The 18796-nt window shown below is 43.6% G+C and overlaps 1 protein-coding gene across 2 annotated transcripts in view; it reads right to left on the minus strand.

The window, feature by feature from the left end:
- Positions 1-875: 875 nt before the first annotated feature.
- The window catches only part of LOC117954230 (nuclear receptor coactivator 2-like), a 53598-nt gene continuing 35677 nt past the window's right edge, over positions 876-18796 (minus strand). The window contains exons 9-24 of one of the 2 annotated variants that reach the window (XM_034887847.1): positions 18290-18430; positions 17703-17850; positions 14638-15868; positions 10409-10640; positions 9704-9919; positions 9154-9351; positions 8963-9071; positions 8652-8820; positions 7975-8292; positions 6304-6381; positions 4902-5349; positions 4054-4291; positions 3780-3936; positions 3334-3408; positions 2200-2385; positions 876-2149 (exon numbers count right to left, since the gene is read on the minus strand). In XM_034887847.1, coding sequence (XP_034743738.1) covers positions 2374-2385; positions 3334-3408; positions 3780-3936; positions 4054-4291; positions 4902-5349; positions 6304-6381; positions 7975-8292; positions 8652-8820; positions 8963-9071; positions 9154-9351; positions 9704-9919; positions 10409-10640; positions 14638-15868; positions 17703-17850; positions 18290-18430 — 3770 coding nt within the window. In that variant the 3' untranslated portion in view covers positions 876-2149; positions 2200-2373. Of the gene's footprint in view, positions 2150-2199; positions 2386-3333; positions 3409-3779; positions 3937-4053; positions 4292-4901; positions 5350-6303; positions 6382-7974; positions 8293-8651; positions 8821-8962; positions 9072-9153; positions 9352-9703; positions 9923-10408; positions 10641-14637; positions 15869-17702; positions 17851-18289; positions 18431-18796 lie in introns of both variants that reach the window. The other variant, XM_034887846.1, reaches the window with a different exon arrangement.

Below are 18796 nucleotides of genomic sequence, written 5' to 3' on the forward strand. Positions count from 1 at the left end.
AAAGATTAAATATAGTATGATACGATAACCTCACAACGGTTTCACAGATTTTGGGGATTTATTTTGATCAGATTTGTGCTAAGGCGAGCCCAGAGAACTAGCCTGGACATCCAGACGCAGCCTAGCAGCAGCAAACGTAATCTGAGCCAGGCTCGGTCCAGCATCTCTCCGTGATGGCCTGGGACCTGCTCCGCTCTGCTCAGGCCAATCACATCGTGTAAAGACAAAACGTAAGTACGGCGGAGTTGGGACAGTTCCACGCGGATTCCCTGCTACCTGAAAACAAAGAAGATGGCTGCTGCTGCTGGAGAACGGCGGCCGTCCAATCAGCTCGGGAGACTGGGAGTTAAGCTCTGGAGTCATTCTCCAAAAAGGAAGTTTAAAGCTTAATCTACCAACCAGCGTGGCTCTGGTTGGTTGGAGCGCTGGCCTATGGCGTGCAGAGGGAATTTAAGAGACAACCATTTATCCCGCCCCTCGGATTGAGCCCAGCCAATGGGGAGTTCCCAGACCCGACACCTGGATGTGGGTCTTAATGGGCAGGCTGACCAAGGAAATTCAAAATTGGAGTTACAGATAACAAATGGATGTAAATTTAAAAACAAAACTAATTGGTTAGGTAAAGGGGTAAAACTCATGGCTCAAGGGAAAAATCTGTCTTTTTGTTACGTAACTTAAAACTTTAGTGTATAACTGTTTGATATTAATAAACGTCCATTACATTCAAGCCATTGCCTAATGAGTTGCTACAAAATATGCTTCCATCGAAAACTGATTGAGAATGTGGTTTAGTTGTATGGGAATGTAATTTCAAGACACAGGGCTGAATTTGAAAATGAATCCCAGGTACATGAGTTTTATTAGTTGGAGACAGATTTTTTTTAGAGGCAACGCTGCTTTGGAGGCAGAAATAATTTCATTGGTTAAATCGTAGTGGGCGGAGCAAACAAACTGTTTCTGACTAAGTCAGAATAACACGACCATACACGGTGCTCCCGATGAAGAGGACATGCTGATATTTAGCAGCATCATGCGCACAGCGCTCCCCCTTAGTTTAGCGTGTTAGCATGCTAACATTTGTGAATGAGCACTATAAACAGTACAGCTGAGGCTCATTAAATGACATTACTTTTGCAAGTATGTAATCATAAACAAGTAAAAACGTTTTGGCCAAATTAAATCAATCTTAATATTATGGTAATGTGATCTTACTTTTAATTGTGTTCTGATTAAATATTTGAACAACTTGTATTTTGATGCTTTGGCAACATAGTTATTGAAACTTTCATGCCAGTAAAGCTGATCTGATGATGGCGCTAGATGCCAGGTCAGAAGGGTCACTTATGAAATTATGAAAGCATGAAACAAATTCCATGGCAATCCATCGAATAGTCGTCAACATGTTTCATTCTGAAGCAAAAGCAAGAGCTAACTCTAGGAAAGGAAATATTATGAAGTGTAGCAATTTGTTACTTAACTGCAAAGCTTCGAGCTGCTGACACTAGGTTAGCTAGTTAGCTTAGCTGAACTTTCAAATTGAAAAAAGCTAAATAGCAATAGCTAGCTGTTTCCTAGCTAGTTTTTATTATACGTACAAGCTCATGGTATCGAAGCATTTAGTTTCTATTTTGCCATTCAAGTCCGGTTGTCTTGTGGTTCTTTATCCCCCCTTACTGATGATTCATTTGACCAATGAAATATGTCTGCTCTCTGAGAGATGTTTGTTGGACTCCAAACTGCTGTTCTGCAATTCCACATAGAGGAAAAGGTTTTCTTTAAAAATCTAAGTATGTACACTAACTATACACGTTCACCTTCATTCAAAAATTCATTAAATATGGATACAGCTCCCCTAAAACTACAGCAGTTGAAATATATTAATTTTAAAATCAACATCAAAATGAACCACTGAGAGAGATTTCCTTTAAGAAAGATAGCCTTAATTTTTTTGTGACGTACAAAGAATCTCTAAAACTTCTTCAAAACTATAAATACCTGTAAAATATATTCCATAAACCTCATTTGACGTTTTCAGTCAGGCTCTAAAGTAGAACCATAGTGGATACAATTTCATTAATGTTTGTCAACCATTCAACTCCTCTAGTGTCAAACTGATGTTTCAGTTGTTCACACACACACACACACACACACACACACACACACACACACACACACACACACACACACACACAGATGTACTCTCTGCTACAGTCGGTCCTGTGTAGCGAGGGCGTCAGAGCCTGGTGGGACCGAGGGAGCAGGGTTTCCCTCCCCTGTCCTCCGCTCCTCGATGCTTCCCCGTTAGAGGAGCTGAGTAGGTGACGGGGTGAGTGTATTAGCTCAGGTGTTACCTTGTCTCCACCACAGCCAGGGTCAGCAGAAATTCTACAAAAGACAAAATCACTTTAATCATCAAAATTAAATGAAATAAAAAATCTCTAAATTATTGTGATAAACAAACACACATGCATGTGGTGGTTAAAGAACAGGAACGCGTAGTGATGAAATTTTAAAATAAACTCTTTTAAGTAGTTTCTCAGCATGCTCATGTGTGGGATTTTCTATTTTGATGACGTTTAACTAGCAGAAGGAATTCAATTATTCCAAAAAGTGCTTGTCCAAAAAGTTCCCAGTTTCCCCATTCTATTTTCTATACCATACTCCTGTGCCATTGTCATCAAGTTTCCAAATTAAGCACAATCTGGAAGGGTAAAAAAGAACTTAACCAATGAAAAGGATTTTCGTAAAATGATGGGAGTAATTTAAAGACTGAAACTGTTAAGTCTCAGCTGACAGTATAAGAAAATGACTCATATTTCAAAATTCAACTTGAGATGTTACCGATAGAGGGCAAAGAAAGTAAAGAATATTTCACTTCTAAGCCACTTCAAATGTTGTTTAAAAGGTGTCTGTTCTTTAAATGATAACTATAGTATCTTTGTTGTAGTAGAAGGCGAAACCATGGATAAGGTGGCCAAGTTGTAGCATTTACACTGAGAACTAATGTGGACCTAAAGGTGAGCTCTGAGGTACACCACATTTACAACTGCTCATGTATAAGTGCTTGTGCAAAGAACAGGGCCGATGTGATGAGAACCATCTCAAGGTGATTCTACAGATCCCAACCTGATACCTTAGTCTAGTAAATTTGTTTAGTATATTACACACACATGCCTACGCAGAAGAGTCACTCTAAATGCTGGATTCAATTCTTGTAACATCAAATCTAATGTAAAGAAAACGTTTTTGTATAGAACACAGTGTTTCTGTGTTAAATATACGTACTATTTATAAGTATAATATACAACTAATTTGTGCAAAACTTGAACTTACAGAATTAGCTTCACCCTCTTGCGCCAACATGTCGATCCCTGCCAGCTGCTCCAGGATCAGGCTGCCGTCTCTCACCTGTGTCAGAACAATGACAACACACATGAACACACCTGCTAAAAATGTATAATCACTCCTGCATACTGAGAATAACTAAAAGAAATATCTTGATCAAGAATTTATTTTCCTTTTTACAATTGCTGAAATAGCACATGTAAAAACTCATGTTGCATATTTGGGAAAAATGTACATTGTATCTTATATATCAAAAAATCAAGCATACAGATTTTGGTTTAAGAATGATTTAATCTAAATCAACCTGAAACATCAGCATAACAATGAGGATAACACAACCAATATAAATCAAATGATTAGGAACATTAAACGTGCCCTCCAATAAGTTAGAAACAGTAGATAGCATGCAGTAAATATCTAAAATTATCTCTCACCTGCTCTGTATTCATGGAGCTCATCTGTCTTGACATCTGGTTCATGTTGCCACCATTGTTGGCCATGACTCCCAGGTTCATGTTGTTGTTGCTGCTGTTGTACATTCCTCCGTTGGTTTGAGTGGAGTACTGGGACTGGGACTGTTGGGGGTACACACTGGAAGGAGGCAAACTGAGTCAAATATGTAAAATACTCACACAAGACTGTAAGTTAGTTGCTATCTTAAAAACACATTCAAATCTTGTTCATATGATCTGGTGTAACTGTTGTCACCCGTTGCTAGTGGAGATGTTGGCGGGTTGGGGCCATCCGTTGCTCGGCTGGTAGCCCGGTTCTCCTCTCTGGTTCGGACCCTGGGGCTGGGTTGGGGGTCCTGATTGGCCCTGGTTTTGTTGCAGCATCAAACTTTGACCCTGCCCAATCCTGGGGGACAGCAGGGGGCTATGCGGGGTCATCACTCCACACGGAAAACCTGACACGGCATCCTGGTGTTGCTGCTGCTGGCTCATTCCTGATGATTGGAGTAGATACAAGGGTCAAAAGATGCATGGACCAGTACAATTTAGCAGGTGGGAACTAACCAGACACCAACATAGAACAACTAACTTGTGATTTTTACCTGTAGTTAATAAGTTACTCTGGAACTATTCTGCTATTAGATCCTAAACATGGTTCCAGACATTACTCAGAGATCTAAAACAAAACAGAACTGACAGAGATAAGACTAATAGGAATGATCTACAACAGAATAAATACCAAGAAAACCCTCAGATTAGGAATTAGGAACCTTTAAAACACTGATGGAACACCCTGAGGGCTAACATTTCCTTGAGAAAATGGTTCATTAAATGGTTAAAATCATAGGCAAAGAAATAGGATGGAGATTAATATGAGTGTAAAAGCAGAAACACTGCATGCAACATTGTTGATTTGCACACAAAAACACATTTTATTGCAACGTTTAACCACACCCAATCAACTTAAAAAAGACAGGTGACTACAACAGTCTGAGCAAAGACTATTAGAAATGATTGCCGCCACCACAACGACAAAAAAGCGACCACGATGCCCAGGAAACACAAACACTACTGTAGCGGCCATGCTGTGCTCCAGTTTAATACCTGAACTGCTGAACTGGTAGGCATTGTGCTGTGATGGAGGACTCATTACCCCGCTGTACTGCCCGCCTACATTTCCCATCATGCCCTGGCTAGCCAGATGATGGCTAGGGGAAAGAGGGGAGGAGAAGGGGCTGCAGGAGCCGGGATGAGGAGGAGGAGGAGGAGGAGGAGGAGGAGGAGGAGGAGAGGGCAGGCCGGTACCGTAGCTGGAGGCTGGGTAGGGGAACTGTTGTGGGCTGCCATGCGGAAGCCGTGGGTTGGTGCCACCTAGGGGCATCGGTGTAGGAGCGCTGCCCCCGCTGGGCATGTTAGGAGGCATGTTGATACCCTGAGTCCGCATCATCATGGCACGTTGCTGGTGCACGTGCTGCTGCTGCTGGCGTTGGCGTAGGTGGTTGTTGAGGTACTCACGCTGACGCTGGGCCAGCATCTGGGCGTTGAGGGATCCCTGCAGGAAGAAACAGTAAGAAGGTAGATTAAAGGAAACTGACTGTTAACAAGCCTCTAAGGAGGTATTTAAGCCAATTGCAAATAAGTGGCACTTGAACTGGAACTTATAGTTTGTATTTTTTAACAAGGTTTCTAATGCAATGTTGAAAAACTAGCGTCCGAACTGCGTTGCAGTAATATTTACGTCATTTGGATGATGCTTTATGTTCTGATCCTTGCATGGTGTGTTCATTTTTGCACTAAAGTTCTTAATAAAATGAAAACATACTCAGTACTTTTTATTTGTCAAGTATTTAATTCACGCGCGTATGGGATGTATTTCATCTATTCTAAGGGTCTTCCACAGAAGGTTAGTCTAGCACAGTTTGGAACCCCTACCTCCCACCAGGCGCGTCTGGGGAGGGAGCTGCTGATGAAGACCGCAGAACAATTGCAGCGAGTCGAAAACTGACTGATTCCACGGCGCGCCCCGGTAGCGTCTGTCAAACGACTCCCCACTCTCCTCCGTTAAAGATTGTTTTCACGCGAGCCGCAAGCCGAGCAGGAAGTGAAAAAGCAAGAATAGCCAGTCAATTTACCAAAAGGCCCCGCCCTCCACCCCATATCGTATATGTATCCGCTTCAACACCATGGACAACGAGAGAGTCCTCTTGAAGGAGGAAAAACATAAGAGACATCACCAGAAAAGAGAAGACATGGAGTTTAACTGTGGAAGTGCTTGGACGAGCTTAATAAACATCTGATTGGTCTGTAAAGTACCAAATAGAGACAATATAATCTGCCAGGCGGGCAGCAGGATGCTCCGCGTCTAAGATGCTCCCGGTGTGGTACGGCGCGTGGCGGAGGACGGAACCAGCAGCACAGACGTGCCCAGTGGAAAATGGGTGTAAGTGTCAACACGATGGCTACCTCACCGAGGTGTCACTTAAACTGTGATGGAGCACACACTGACCTGGTTTGGTACATTAGACCTTAGAGGTAGATTCATATTGGACACTCCACTCATCTGGTTCACCATTGGCTGACGGTTCTACGTGGGGGGTAGATAAGAATACTTTATTAATCTTAATGGAAAATTATGGGAGACAGCAACAACCACTCAGATTTTAATAAATACATTTAGTGTCAAAACACGACCTTGACATGTCATGTGAAACAACCCGCAGTTAGTCTTAAAGACAGAATAAACCTTTGATTGCAACTGATATTTTGCTGCCATCTTATATGGTGTAAAAATATACCACTCACATTGTGTGTCAAGGCCACTAACTGCTCCTCCACAGTCTCAGCTTTAAATTAATTTAAAGCTGGTCTGTCAGTGCATATTCCACCCATGAAGCACTAATACTGATCTGGTCTGGGCCTTGTTAGACTCTGGTGGTGGCCATCGACCTCAATGAGACCTTGAATGACTTGTTTATGTGTTTGCAGCTGGCAGGAGTTGATTTGAAGTTCTTGTCCAGACTTAGATTTGTCTGTTTCTCTGCTGACACTGACAGAATTGTAAAGACAGAAGTGCAAAAGTCGTGTCTCACATCTGAACACGCTGCTAAATCATCAGTGCTTTTTTTGATACACACAAGCTGTTTTCCCTTAACTATCCACCAGGTGGCAGTCTAAGTTTAAATATGTACACATGGAGCGTCCCTTGTAGTGAATTATTATCTTTTAAAATGTAGTAATAAACCCCCTACCATCTAGTATTATAAAAACTCAACTGAATTAAAAAAAATGATGTACACAGAATCAAAATGTATGCATTATTTAAATAGACTTACAGACAAATATAGTATCAGAACATAAAAGGTCCTATATACAATCATAAAGAGAACATTATGGGGAAATGGGGTCAGTCACAAGGGTGCAGTCTGTGTGCAATCGTCTTTATAAGTGAGTGTATGTATGTGTGTGTGTGTGTACACATGTCATGTGTGTTCATTGTTAAGTGTCTCAGCAGCAGGGAGCTGCTGATGGAGACAGAAAGCTGAAGCACATTAGTTAAACTCTGTGAACCCTGCTGGCGTCACGGCGTGCTCGCTGCACCACATGCAGTAAGAACACAGAGCAAAAAGGAGACTGCTTGGTTTCCAACTTGAGTGTCTAGTAAGGCTACAATCTCTCTTTCATGGCAATGAGGCCCTTGAATAAAGAGTCCAGGTCCCTCAACAGGATGAACGCCATTACATTTTCTAAACATGTTTGTATTGACAGGGAGAAAGAAAATGTGTGTTTGTGATTGTATTACTGAGGAGAGAGAGAGCCTCACCATAAATACCTGATTTACTGAAACATAACAGACTGATTTACCTCTGACAGATCACAGCACTCCATGAAAAAGAAACATGTTCTTCTCTGCGTTGTGCTGCATGTGTTTTTATACCTTCACTATTCTACCACAGCTTTTCCATCAGGGTGCATTCAAGTGGCAGTTTGTGCGTTTGCATCAACATTAGCATGGCAAAGGACATACACAGTCATTTTGCTTTGCCGCTTTCTGGTATGACAGGGCACCAGGCCTAATCACCAACTGGATGTGATGTCTGTCTCCCCTGTTTACCTCAACCTTTTGGGGTCAATAAACATCACAACAGGAAGAAGAGAGAACATATTTGGAGCCACCTACCAGCTGGCCCTGGAGTCTGTGCTGCAGCTGGAGCCGCAGGTTGTTAGGTTGAGGCACTCCTGTATTAGGCCCCCCTGGCCTCATCCCAACTGGTCTGGGCCCCAAGCTCCCAGGCATCCTCATCATTTGGGGGTAACCAGCGGGCGCCATCCTCTGTGGCCCCATGTGGCCACTCATAGAGGGGCCGTGGAACCCACCATCAGGAGCCATGCCGCCATAACCTGGCTGGCCCCCGTAGTGTTGACTGTACAGGAGAGGCTTCATGTTGGCTGCTGGGTCCGAGGAGATGAGGTACTGGTCCTGTTCTGACATAGGACCCTGCAGGGTGCGAAGACAGCATATTACTGAGAGAAATATTATTATTATTTTTTTTTTTTTAGATTCCATTAACTAAAAGGGAAAATGCACATTAACCAACATGAGTGCAGAGTCCCACATGTACATGTGCCAGATTTAGCTATACAGGCTAATTCTCATGTGCAGTCCCTAGCAGGTTGACGACTTAAAAATCAAGTTTTCTGGGTGGTTTAATGTGTAAATTAACTGAAGCCTTACATATTTACATTTTAAGAAATTAGGCACTCAAACATTTTATAAAATACCTAGAGAACATAAAAACATCCCTTCTTATTGTTTTGGCAGACAGCTGATTCTTAGGTGAGTTTAAAGGGGCTCACCTGTCCAGCCAGTGTTGGGATTCCCAGCATCTTGTCGATCTCCTCCAGACCCTCAAAGTCCTTCAACACTGAGCACAGCTGGCTCAGCAGGGCTCCTTCATCTGGCTGGCCCTCAGGCCCTGTGCCGCAACATCGCATCCCATCCTCATGGGGGACGCCATAAGGTGGCCTGGAAAATATCTTGGTATTAAAGTCCCACCACTCTCAAGGGACTCGACAGAGCCCACATCTGAACTCTAGAACTGCTGCACATGTCTACATTTTATTGGATGACTCTTCTTTTATGCTTTGGGATGGAATGGATGCTGTACCTGCTTTGGTTTCCATAGTGATCCATAGCCATCATTTGGTTTGCCCATTGTGCAGTCTGAGTGGGTGGGGCTTGCTGTTGAGGGTAGGCAGAGTTCACCATCTCCATCTCTAAGAGGGAAGAAAAGAACATAAAATGTCAGAATCACTTGAGCTTTTGATCAGAGATAATGTCCTTGTTCTTTCTTCTCACCGTTGCCCATCAGCTGCATGTTGACCATGGCTCTGGATCCAGGCGGGCCTCTCGTGGGCTGCACAGCGTTCATGTTGGGTACCATTCGACTTGGTCCAACCCCTTGGCCCGTCATTGGCCCCGCAGTAGCCCCTATGGGCCCCAGGGGACCCCAGCCCTGCTGCATGGAACCCCGCATTGGCCCGTTACTCAGCATGCCTGATTTGGGAGAATAGAAATAATCAGTATCAATAATCCATAATTTAAGATTAATCATTTTATACGATGCAGAATCTTCACAGAAAGAACTTAGAGCTGATAATATGTGTTTTTGATGCAGATCAATTGATGGCAGAAGTATCCTAGTTGTCTCCAATAACTAAAATGTTGGCAGAAACTTTAAATTATTTAAAAAATGATTTACATGAAAAGGTTTCCCAAAGTACTGCACAGCCAAAATTACATCAAATAATTTAAAGTATGATCTCAGAGTGTGTATGTTTGAGTAAGTATATTTATATATGTATTATTAGGCAGTACCGGAGGGAAACTATTTCCTTTCCTGCCTTACCCTGATTGGCCAAGGCAGCCTGGTTGGCCATGCCAGTTCCCATCATGCCTTGCTGCTGATGTTGCTGCTGCAGTAGGGAGTAGGGGCCGTTGGTTCTGTGCTGGGGAGGAAACGGCCTGCCAGCGGTGGGGTTGGGGCCCATACTGCTGTCCAGAGAGGTGCTCCTGACTGGAGGAGTACTCTGCCCCGGTTGGCCCGGCCTGGCACTATGAAAACCTGCTGGGAGGGAGGGCCTGTATGCTTTTCTGGGTTTTATACAGTGTTGTTTATATCCTATGATGAAGGTGTCCATTAGGGCGATTTTCTTGCCAGATATTGCGATTTCGATTCATTTTTCATATGTTTTTTAGCTCCATATTGCAGCTTCTACAATCTTGTTAATAAAGAAGTGAAAAAAAAAATCCACTGAACGCAAGAGATTTATGTTAACAATCTGTGATATGCAACTTGATTCCAGCATTTATCTCATGAACAACAAAAAATATCATCATAAAAAGAGGAATAAAAAATGTTGGATCAAATGTTACACCAAATATTCAACTTAATATTTTGCATATGGTTAATCTTCACCCTTAGCTTAATAATTAACTGTTAGACCCTAGTATCCATATTCTCTAATAGAGATTATAATGACTTGTTCAATTCTAAACATCATTAGGAGTAAGAAATCATCAAGCCAGACACAAACGCACTGCACAGACGTACTTGCAGGGCTGATGGGGGGGAAGGCTCTGGGCTGGTTGGGGGGGCTGCTGCTGCCTTCTGTCATCTGCAGGATGTCGCTGATGATCCCCTGCTTGTCCACAGAGGAAGCAGGCGGCCCAGAGGAAGAGGAGGATGAAGAGGAGGCTGGTCGTCTGACCGGTGGCTGGCCTGCAAACAGCTGCTGCTGGCCGCGGCTCTGCAGGTCCTCCAGCAGCTCCTCCAGCTCACTGGTCTGAGATCAGCCACGGGAAACGCACAGGAGCACAAGATGTTGCAGTGACATTTAACCAACTGTCTGCTAGAATTCAAGGACAAAATATGTCAATGCTTCAGGACATGACATTTGCTGCAGTTTGGACTCCTGAGTGTTAATTTATAGTTGAAAATTTAGATTTCTGTCCCAGTTGGGTCTTTTTTCATGCATAGTGTTGATCATAATACAGAACTTGGTATATAATATAAAACATCTTAAGTACACGTTGAAGGTTTCATGTGCTTCAAAGTAGTTGCTACAAAGATTTTTTTGTATCCTTCTGAAAGTTAATATCATACACAATAAACATAATTACTAGTATTACTTGTCATTGTTTGGTTGTTTAATAAACATGCAGACAAAAAAAATGTAAAAAGAAACTTTCATAAAATGAAAAGAATAAATATGATTTTGGAATATATAAACCCCCTCAGTGTTACAGTGTAATTTAACACACACACACACACACACACTGACAGGATTGGTTTCCTCCGGCAGTTAGGCTGATGAGTAGAGGAGGAGCTAAAAATAAACTGCCTGCACTAATGAGGTCAGGTCATGTGTGATGTACAGTAAGACACACAGTTCCTGCTGTGTACATACACACACACAAACACAAACACACACACTCACAGGTGAAGAAGCTGTGCTGTAGCTAACCTTAGCCATGTAGAAGTAATGTCTTTGTGCATGCAGTATAGTAAACGTAGCCGGCCACAACATCGCCGTCAGTCACCTTTTGTAAAACATCCAATGGTTCTTGGGTTGTGCCTCCAATAACCATCTATATGACCCTTCATAAAGAAATGCAAATACATAGACTGACCTTTAGATATTAGCACATTACCTTTTGGCTTTTACTACTAACCCAAGCAGTGTGGCACACCAACAGTGAGCAAACTAAATACCATTGTGATATGCATGCTCAGGTGTTAGTCAGCTAACAGGTGAGAAAGCTGAAAGTGTCCAGCAAAGAAAAAACTCAAATCTGCTTTAAAAAACACTTTGGGTTGCAGTGGATAACTACAGGTTTGCAAATATTGTTGTCGTTTCCCACCACTGCCACTAGATGCTAGTAAAAACCACACCTTACAGGTGGTCCCAGTAAATCTTACTAGGTTTTCACACCAAAAGGTAAGTGTAACACCGGGCAGACAAAGGCATTATGTTCAAATGGAGATCACTGCTGCCCCCCCCCCCCCCCCCCCCCCCCCCCCCCCCCCCCCCCCCCCCCGGAGCAGCCCCCATGGGGGCACACACTGCCTTGACTTTCTTCCAGGTTAAGAGGCCAAAGCTCAAATAAATTCCACTTTGCACTGTAGTTAAGAATTGAGGAGGAGTCACATGTGTTTATCTCTCAGTATCCTACTTAAGAAAACATTTTAAGCATGGCAGTATATATCAGAGAGGATGGAGATGAATTTCAAATATCATATTAGATATTCTACATGAATCCAGTATAGTCTGCAGCATCACAGCATAGTTTTTAAGAATGGGTTATGCTTTGGGTAATACTCTTCACCTACACACATACACAAAAACACTGTAATAATACAAATGTACACACTGTAAAATGTATGTACACAGTCTTCTTACATAAACACACACTTTGTATGTGGATACACAACACAAACTGTCACAAGCTCTTGCACGCACTGACGCTGTCACTCACGTACGCTCGCACACTTGAAAGCACTTGTTAATAAAATGGGCTGTATAAAGCTTCATTTGACCTTTGCATGTACAGGAGAACACAAACCTCATTCTATGGACCTGTTAACCTTCTGTTGTTTACGTTAACGTTCTGTGTTTCCTGTTCTGTGCGTTATTCTGATAAGTCCCTGGCAGCATCAGGACCGGCTCAACTAAGCCGTCACCTTACTCTACAGTCTACAAGCCAACCAGGCCACCATAGTTCCCTCCCCTCCGGCAGCAGCCTCCGCTGTCCGGAGGCACAAACGTTGGTAGGAGTGTCGCCTGAGGATGTCAGACTTTTGAACCTCAGCCGTCCTCCATCCGCCCCTTCCTGGACATAAATTCAACAATGTCAGCACCTGCATTTCAAAGGGCATGACAACACTCTGAACTGGCTACACTTTGCTACAAAAGAGGGATCATCTGTCTCTCTAGAAGGTTTGCACACACAAAGTACAACATACACAGACCAACTGTACAAACAGACATACAATCTGCATAAACACACTGAGCCATATCAAAAGATCTCCTCTGCTACTCTGCAAAAGCATCTTGTCTTAGCTGCAGCCATACACTGTATGGTGTCGTTGGATTCTCTCTCTTGGTTCCCCTTTTTCTCACTCACACACGCTAAAGTTTAAACAGTACTCCGCTGCCTCCCTTGCCAGAGCATCTTGTGTTACAGCGAGTGTACTAACTAACTCCTGACAGACGGCCATCAACACACATCCGACAGTCAGAGTGTCAGCTCACTGTGCTTCTCACTCGGAGGTGTTTATAGGAGCTGCTAAGTATTACAGTTTTTCCGATTGCTAAACGCCAGTGGGCACGACTGGAGCTGTGTGCATACCTCTAACCACAGTCTGCACAGCAGCAGTTCATGTCGACCAAACTCTAGTTCATTTTCTCAGTTTTCCAAACTTTACACATTTATCCCCTGACTGTAACCACAACGTGCACAACGCTGTGTACTACAGCTCTTTGTTCAGATGCTAACACGCTTCTGTCAGACCTGTTAACCACACAGACAGAATAGATCTCAGTCTATTGGTGCCTATCAAACTCTGCTGACTGCAATTTCAGCTAAAAGCCTAAGCAGGGGTCTTGTTTTAGACTCATAAACACATACAGTATTTATATAGAGAAAGCTCAGACATACTTTTATTGTATACAAACACCAAATACACTGTAGGGTTTGAGAGAAACCAGTAAAAGAGCAGAGATACCAATGTGTCCAGGTAAGATGTCTGAGGCTATATACACAGCTAAAAAAAAAAGTGCAAACACTTTCTCTTTAGAATAGTAAAACTGTGTTCTTACTGTTGTTCAGAAACACCAGATTCATTAGCATTTAGAGCTGATGCAGACATCTTATGTGATGAAGGAGACATGATGCTGGAGAGAGGAAGGATCAGTCACACTATTCATTTTTACTGTTATGCACCTTTAGTTTTTCCCAGTAATTCCATAAATTAGTAGACACAAAATAGTAAATACACAAACTGCTGATTTATTCATTCATTCTTGTTATCCTTATGCAAAAAAATGTATATTATAAAATCTGTATCTTTTCTTTAAAGAAACTATGGAGTAGTGTGGTAGTGTGGACTGTTGGTAGTCAGACTGTAGTTGGAGTTCATGGTTAGTTCAGGTGACTGTTGGTAGTCAGACTGTAGTTAGAGTTCATGGTTAGTTCAGGTGACTGTTGGTAGTCAGACTGTAGTTAAAGTTCATGGTTAGTTCAGGTGACTGTTGGTAGTCAGACTGTAGTTAGAGTTCATGGTTGGTTCAGGTGACTGTTGGTAGTCAGACTGTAGTTAGAGTTTATGGTCCGTTCAGGTGACTGTTGGTAGTCAGACTGTGGTTAGAGTTTATGGTGCGTTCAGGTGACTGTTGGTAGTCAGACTGTAGTTAGAGTTTTGCACATGTAGCTTTAGTTGTGCCCACTGTCGTTTGACATCTGGAGGAACGTACAGTTTTTTTATTTTTATTGCTAGTTTGTTAAGTGGATAGACCCCTTAATGATTTTATTTACCTAAAGCAGACAAAACCTTTCATGTGTAAGAGGAGAATAGGAGGGCTGACTGGGATCACTATCCACATGGTTATTTTACTCTTTCTGCCCGACAAGAAGCTGGAACCAACAAACCAGCAATCGGCATTATAAATGACTTCAATGATGTATCATCAACAATAATCATTTTCTGTCAATCAACAGACAGATTACAGCATTACAGATTACAGCACTAACCATGAAGAGATGTACATCAACAACACTAACCTGGTCCGCCACGCTGAAACCTGCTTCCTCTTTCTCCGTCTTAACGTTGGACAGCTTGGGTCCGTCCCCGGGTTCCATCTTGATGGCTTTATCCAGAAGGCCGTTATCATCCCTATCTAGCAGATAGCGCAGCAATGCATTGTCTTTCTTTTTGGGGCTCCCTGGCTCCTGTTTTGTGCAGAGTTCCCCCAGGGCAGCCATGTTGTCCCCAGAAGCTGACTCTGGACCAATGGGGTCTTTTCCGGTAGCCTCAGCCGTTAGTTTAGCCAACTCCACGGGCGAGGTGCTGTTCTGCAGCAACCTGTGGAGAATTTTGTGTTTCTCCTTTAAGGATGTGGAGTGGTTGTTATGCCCAGCCCCACCCACACTCCCAATTCCACCCAGCTGGTCCTTACAGTTCTGGTCGTCCCCCAGGGGGGGTGATGAGCAAGGATCAGAGGGCTCTAATTTGGTGGTGAGAAGCTGGAGCAGCTTAGTGTGCCCTTTTGTGTTCAAAGGGCGATTTGGGGCGTTGCCGGGCTCCCCTAAACTTCCATTTCCTTCAAAATTGTCAGGGTCACCATCTTTCTCCTGCTCCCCCTCGTGGCTTGGGGGGGACAACAAGTCTTGCTGCTCCCCAAACGTTCCCAATAAGCCTGGCTCTACGATGGGATTGTTCTGGGCTTGTTGGCTACCGGCGCTGCTGCTGTGAAGAGGGCTCTGAAGGCCAAACGTCTTTCTGTCAGGTGACTCTGGATGCTGCCCCTCTGTGAGTCCCTGGGAAACCCTGTGGCCCTGGCTGAGGGCCTGCAGTGCACTAAGGGAGTTGAATCCTTGGCTATTTCCTGTGCTGCTGCATACTGATGCTGGCGAATGGAGTCCGGCTACAGGAGAGAAAGAACCAGGGGGATTTTGGAGGTGAGGGCTACTACAGCTGCTTCTAGCCGCCATGGTGGGGCTCTGGCGATGACGAGGAGACAACATGGCCCCCTGGGCCCCTAACACGACGCTGGGGCTTCCCTGGGCTGAAGGGCTGTCCAGCTTGAGTGCTTGGCTGCTTCCCTGAGGCGTGGGCGCCCGGCCCAGTACAGCCACAAAACCACGCCTGGGGGCACTGGAGGCCAAGTCGAGCGTGTTGCTGGTGACACTGCCATCTGGCGAAGGGGAGGGACCACTCACACATGTTGGGGTCGTGACCTTGGCTGCGCCCTGGCCGCCAGCTATGTCTGTGTTTCTGCCACCTTTGTTTTCTCTGGAAGAAAAAGACATCAGACACAAGAATCAGCCCTGCTCCAGGGCCATGCTGCCTGTACATAGAAAGATCATCCTGCACGTGAGAATAGGTTCAGATGTAGGATTTTTCAGAAGGATGTTAGTAAACAGCTCAGGTGGGTGGTTAATGTTCAGTGAGTGACCAGTTCAAATGTATTATATTGCTTATGGTCATCTTGTAACTCCAATACATGCATATCCTGTTCCCAACCGATATGGTTTGAGGTCTACTATATCCTTTTAAATGTTTTTTATTTTGCTGTAGCCCCTTTGTAAATGTAAATGTAAATGTGCTGTATTTATATAGCGCTTTTCCAGTCTTAACAACTGCTCAAAGCGCTTTTACATCTACAGGGAACATTCACCATTCACACACATTCATACACTGTAGCCGGGGCTGCCGTACAAGGTGCCACCTGCTCATCAGATAAACATTCACACACATTCACACTCCGATGCGCAGCACCGGGGGCAACTCGGGGTTCAGTGCCTTGCCCAAGGACACTTCGACAATGACTGCAGGGGCAGGGATCGAACCACCAACCTTCTGATTGGCAGGCAACCACTCTACCACTGAGCCACAGCCGCCCCCTTTCGCCCCCTTTCATTTTCTTTCTCAAATATAATTACATATTTTACACTTTTCTTGTTTGGATTTCTATGACAATCGTGTTCTCATAATGTGTCTTCAGTGTACTATCGATAGGGTTGTCATGTTGCCATTTACCTGCGGAGACCATGTGAAGGGGTGGACTGCTAAAAAAACTAGGAAGGTAATGTCAAAAACGTTCACGCTTTGTTCTTGACTTTTTTATAATTGATAGTAAACTGTTAAATTGAGAAATTTCCGTCGGGTTCCTCCGGAAGTTTAATCAGTTCAAACCTTTTGGCCGCAGGCCACCACAGCCTTAACAGAATACCCGCATTCAAATGAATGGGAGCACCAGATCTTAATGCCAGCATACAGTAGAACAGAGAGCAGCTCTGAAACAGTGTACACAACTGAGAAAACTAAGTTTTAACAAGGCCTAAAGCTGTAGCAGAGAGAGAGCTTTAAACATGTATCGGCTTCAGCCTCACACCAAACACACAAAGCTCTCATTGTGCCAAGTGCTGGACCCATAACTTTAAATGTGAAACTTGTGAAAGTAAAAAGGCCAAGTTCTCGCCATTGAGCCCCGAAAGCTCTGGGTAACAGTCCTGGCATTGTTTTCTGTACACTGTCCAATTCCTGACTCTGAATGGTCATCCTAAAGGCTGGATGCTGGGAGGAAGGGAGGGAGGTACTGTATACTGGACTGGCTGGTAGTGATTGCGTCAGTTTTATTCTATACATATGGCGGCAGTTCTGAATAAGAGGCTCTTTGTTCTTATTCCACATTGCTCTTTGTCCAAATCAAGAGGAATTCACAAACACAGAGAGAACATGTGACGACACACAGACCGATGGGGGAAGAAGGGTGGGGCGACATGATTCAGTTCTAATACATCCGTTGGCTCTGTTCTAAGCTCTTAATATAAAAAACAATATAGGTATAGGAAAATAGGAATTAATTACACCAAAGAAGAATGCTTAAAAAGATTAGAGATAGGCAAGTTTGGAAAACAAGGGAAGCATCCTTTTTAAGATGGAATCTCCAACAACATTAAGGATTTTCAATAATTTGTCTCTTATCTTTTCATCAGGATACAGGAACAGATCTTATTTAATAAACTTACTAAATTAATTACACCAATAGGTGCCAGCTCCTAAAGAAAAAACACAATCTTTTAGAAAGACAGACGCTGTGCAGTAGAGAAAGAGTGGCTACTACCTCTGCAGGATGTGCAGCGACATGTAGAGCTGTGGTTTATTGGTGGCTGGAGATCGGACCAGCTTGCTCTTAGTGTGAGCTGAGACGATGGTGCCGTCAGCCAGGGAGAATCTGTACAGAGGGCTCACAGCATGGCCGTTCCTCAGCACTGCCAAGAGACACAAACAGACACAAACGACTTCAATATCAACAGCATCACACAGGAGTGACAGCCATTGAGTGAGACCATATATAAAATGTTTCCTATAAACTCAATCCCCAAAACAAGAAAGAAAGAAAATGTAGAGGTGCGGTGAATAAAAAGCGCTGTAACAGTTTGTCTAGTTTTTGAGAAGTTGTTGAAGAGTGAGAAAATATTCTTTAGAGACCCTTTATGCTACAGGTGTACTTAACACATGGAACTCTTCCAGCATGCATTTATGATGCTTCAAAGCACTGAGCCCAAGTCCACGTTGACCCTAAGAAAATCAAGAATTGCAAAACTCAAAAAGAATGAAAAGAACCAAAAGAAGAAAATATGGGGAATGTTTCAGTATAAAAATGATCCGTTACAGGCTGCACAGTGAGCTCCAAATGGCCTTACTCACCATCTTGCTGGTGTTTCTTAGCGAAGGACATATCCCTTTCATTCTGCAGGTGGAACCTCTGAATGCAACGTCGAACAAGGTCCTCCCAGCCCGGCTTCATGGACGCACGGAGCAGACTGGTGTCCAGGGACGTGATCTTACCTGGACAGGTAGAAGACCTGATGTTAGCAGATTGCAGGCTTTAGATGTTTGCCTGCTTTGCAGCAGTAGAGCTATTACTTAGTAGTGTAACTGCCACTTAACCAGTGGACCAGAGTTCCAGCTCTATGTCAGCAATCATCCACCCTGCAGAAGGAGGTTTTGGGGCCCTATTTTAACGATCTAAGCGCAGGGCGTGTAAGAATCAAATTTTGCTAGTTTGACGGCAGAAAAAAGGGTCTGTGCACCGGGAGCGTGGTTCAAAAAGGTTGTACTTAGTGTCTTGATTAATAAAAAAAATCCACCAATCAGAGGTCCTCTCCAATTCCCTTTAACAGCCAGGTATATATATATATATATATATATATA

The sequence above is a fragment of the Etheostoma cragini genome, chromosome 12, assembly GCF_013103735.1.
Source record: "Etheostoma cragini isolate CJK2018 chromosome 12, CSU_Ecrag_1.0, whole genome shotgun sequence".
NCBI lineage: Eukaryota > Metazoa > Chordata > Actinopteri > Perciformes > Percidae > Etheostoma > Etheostoma cragini.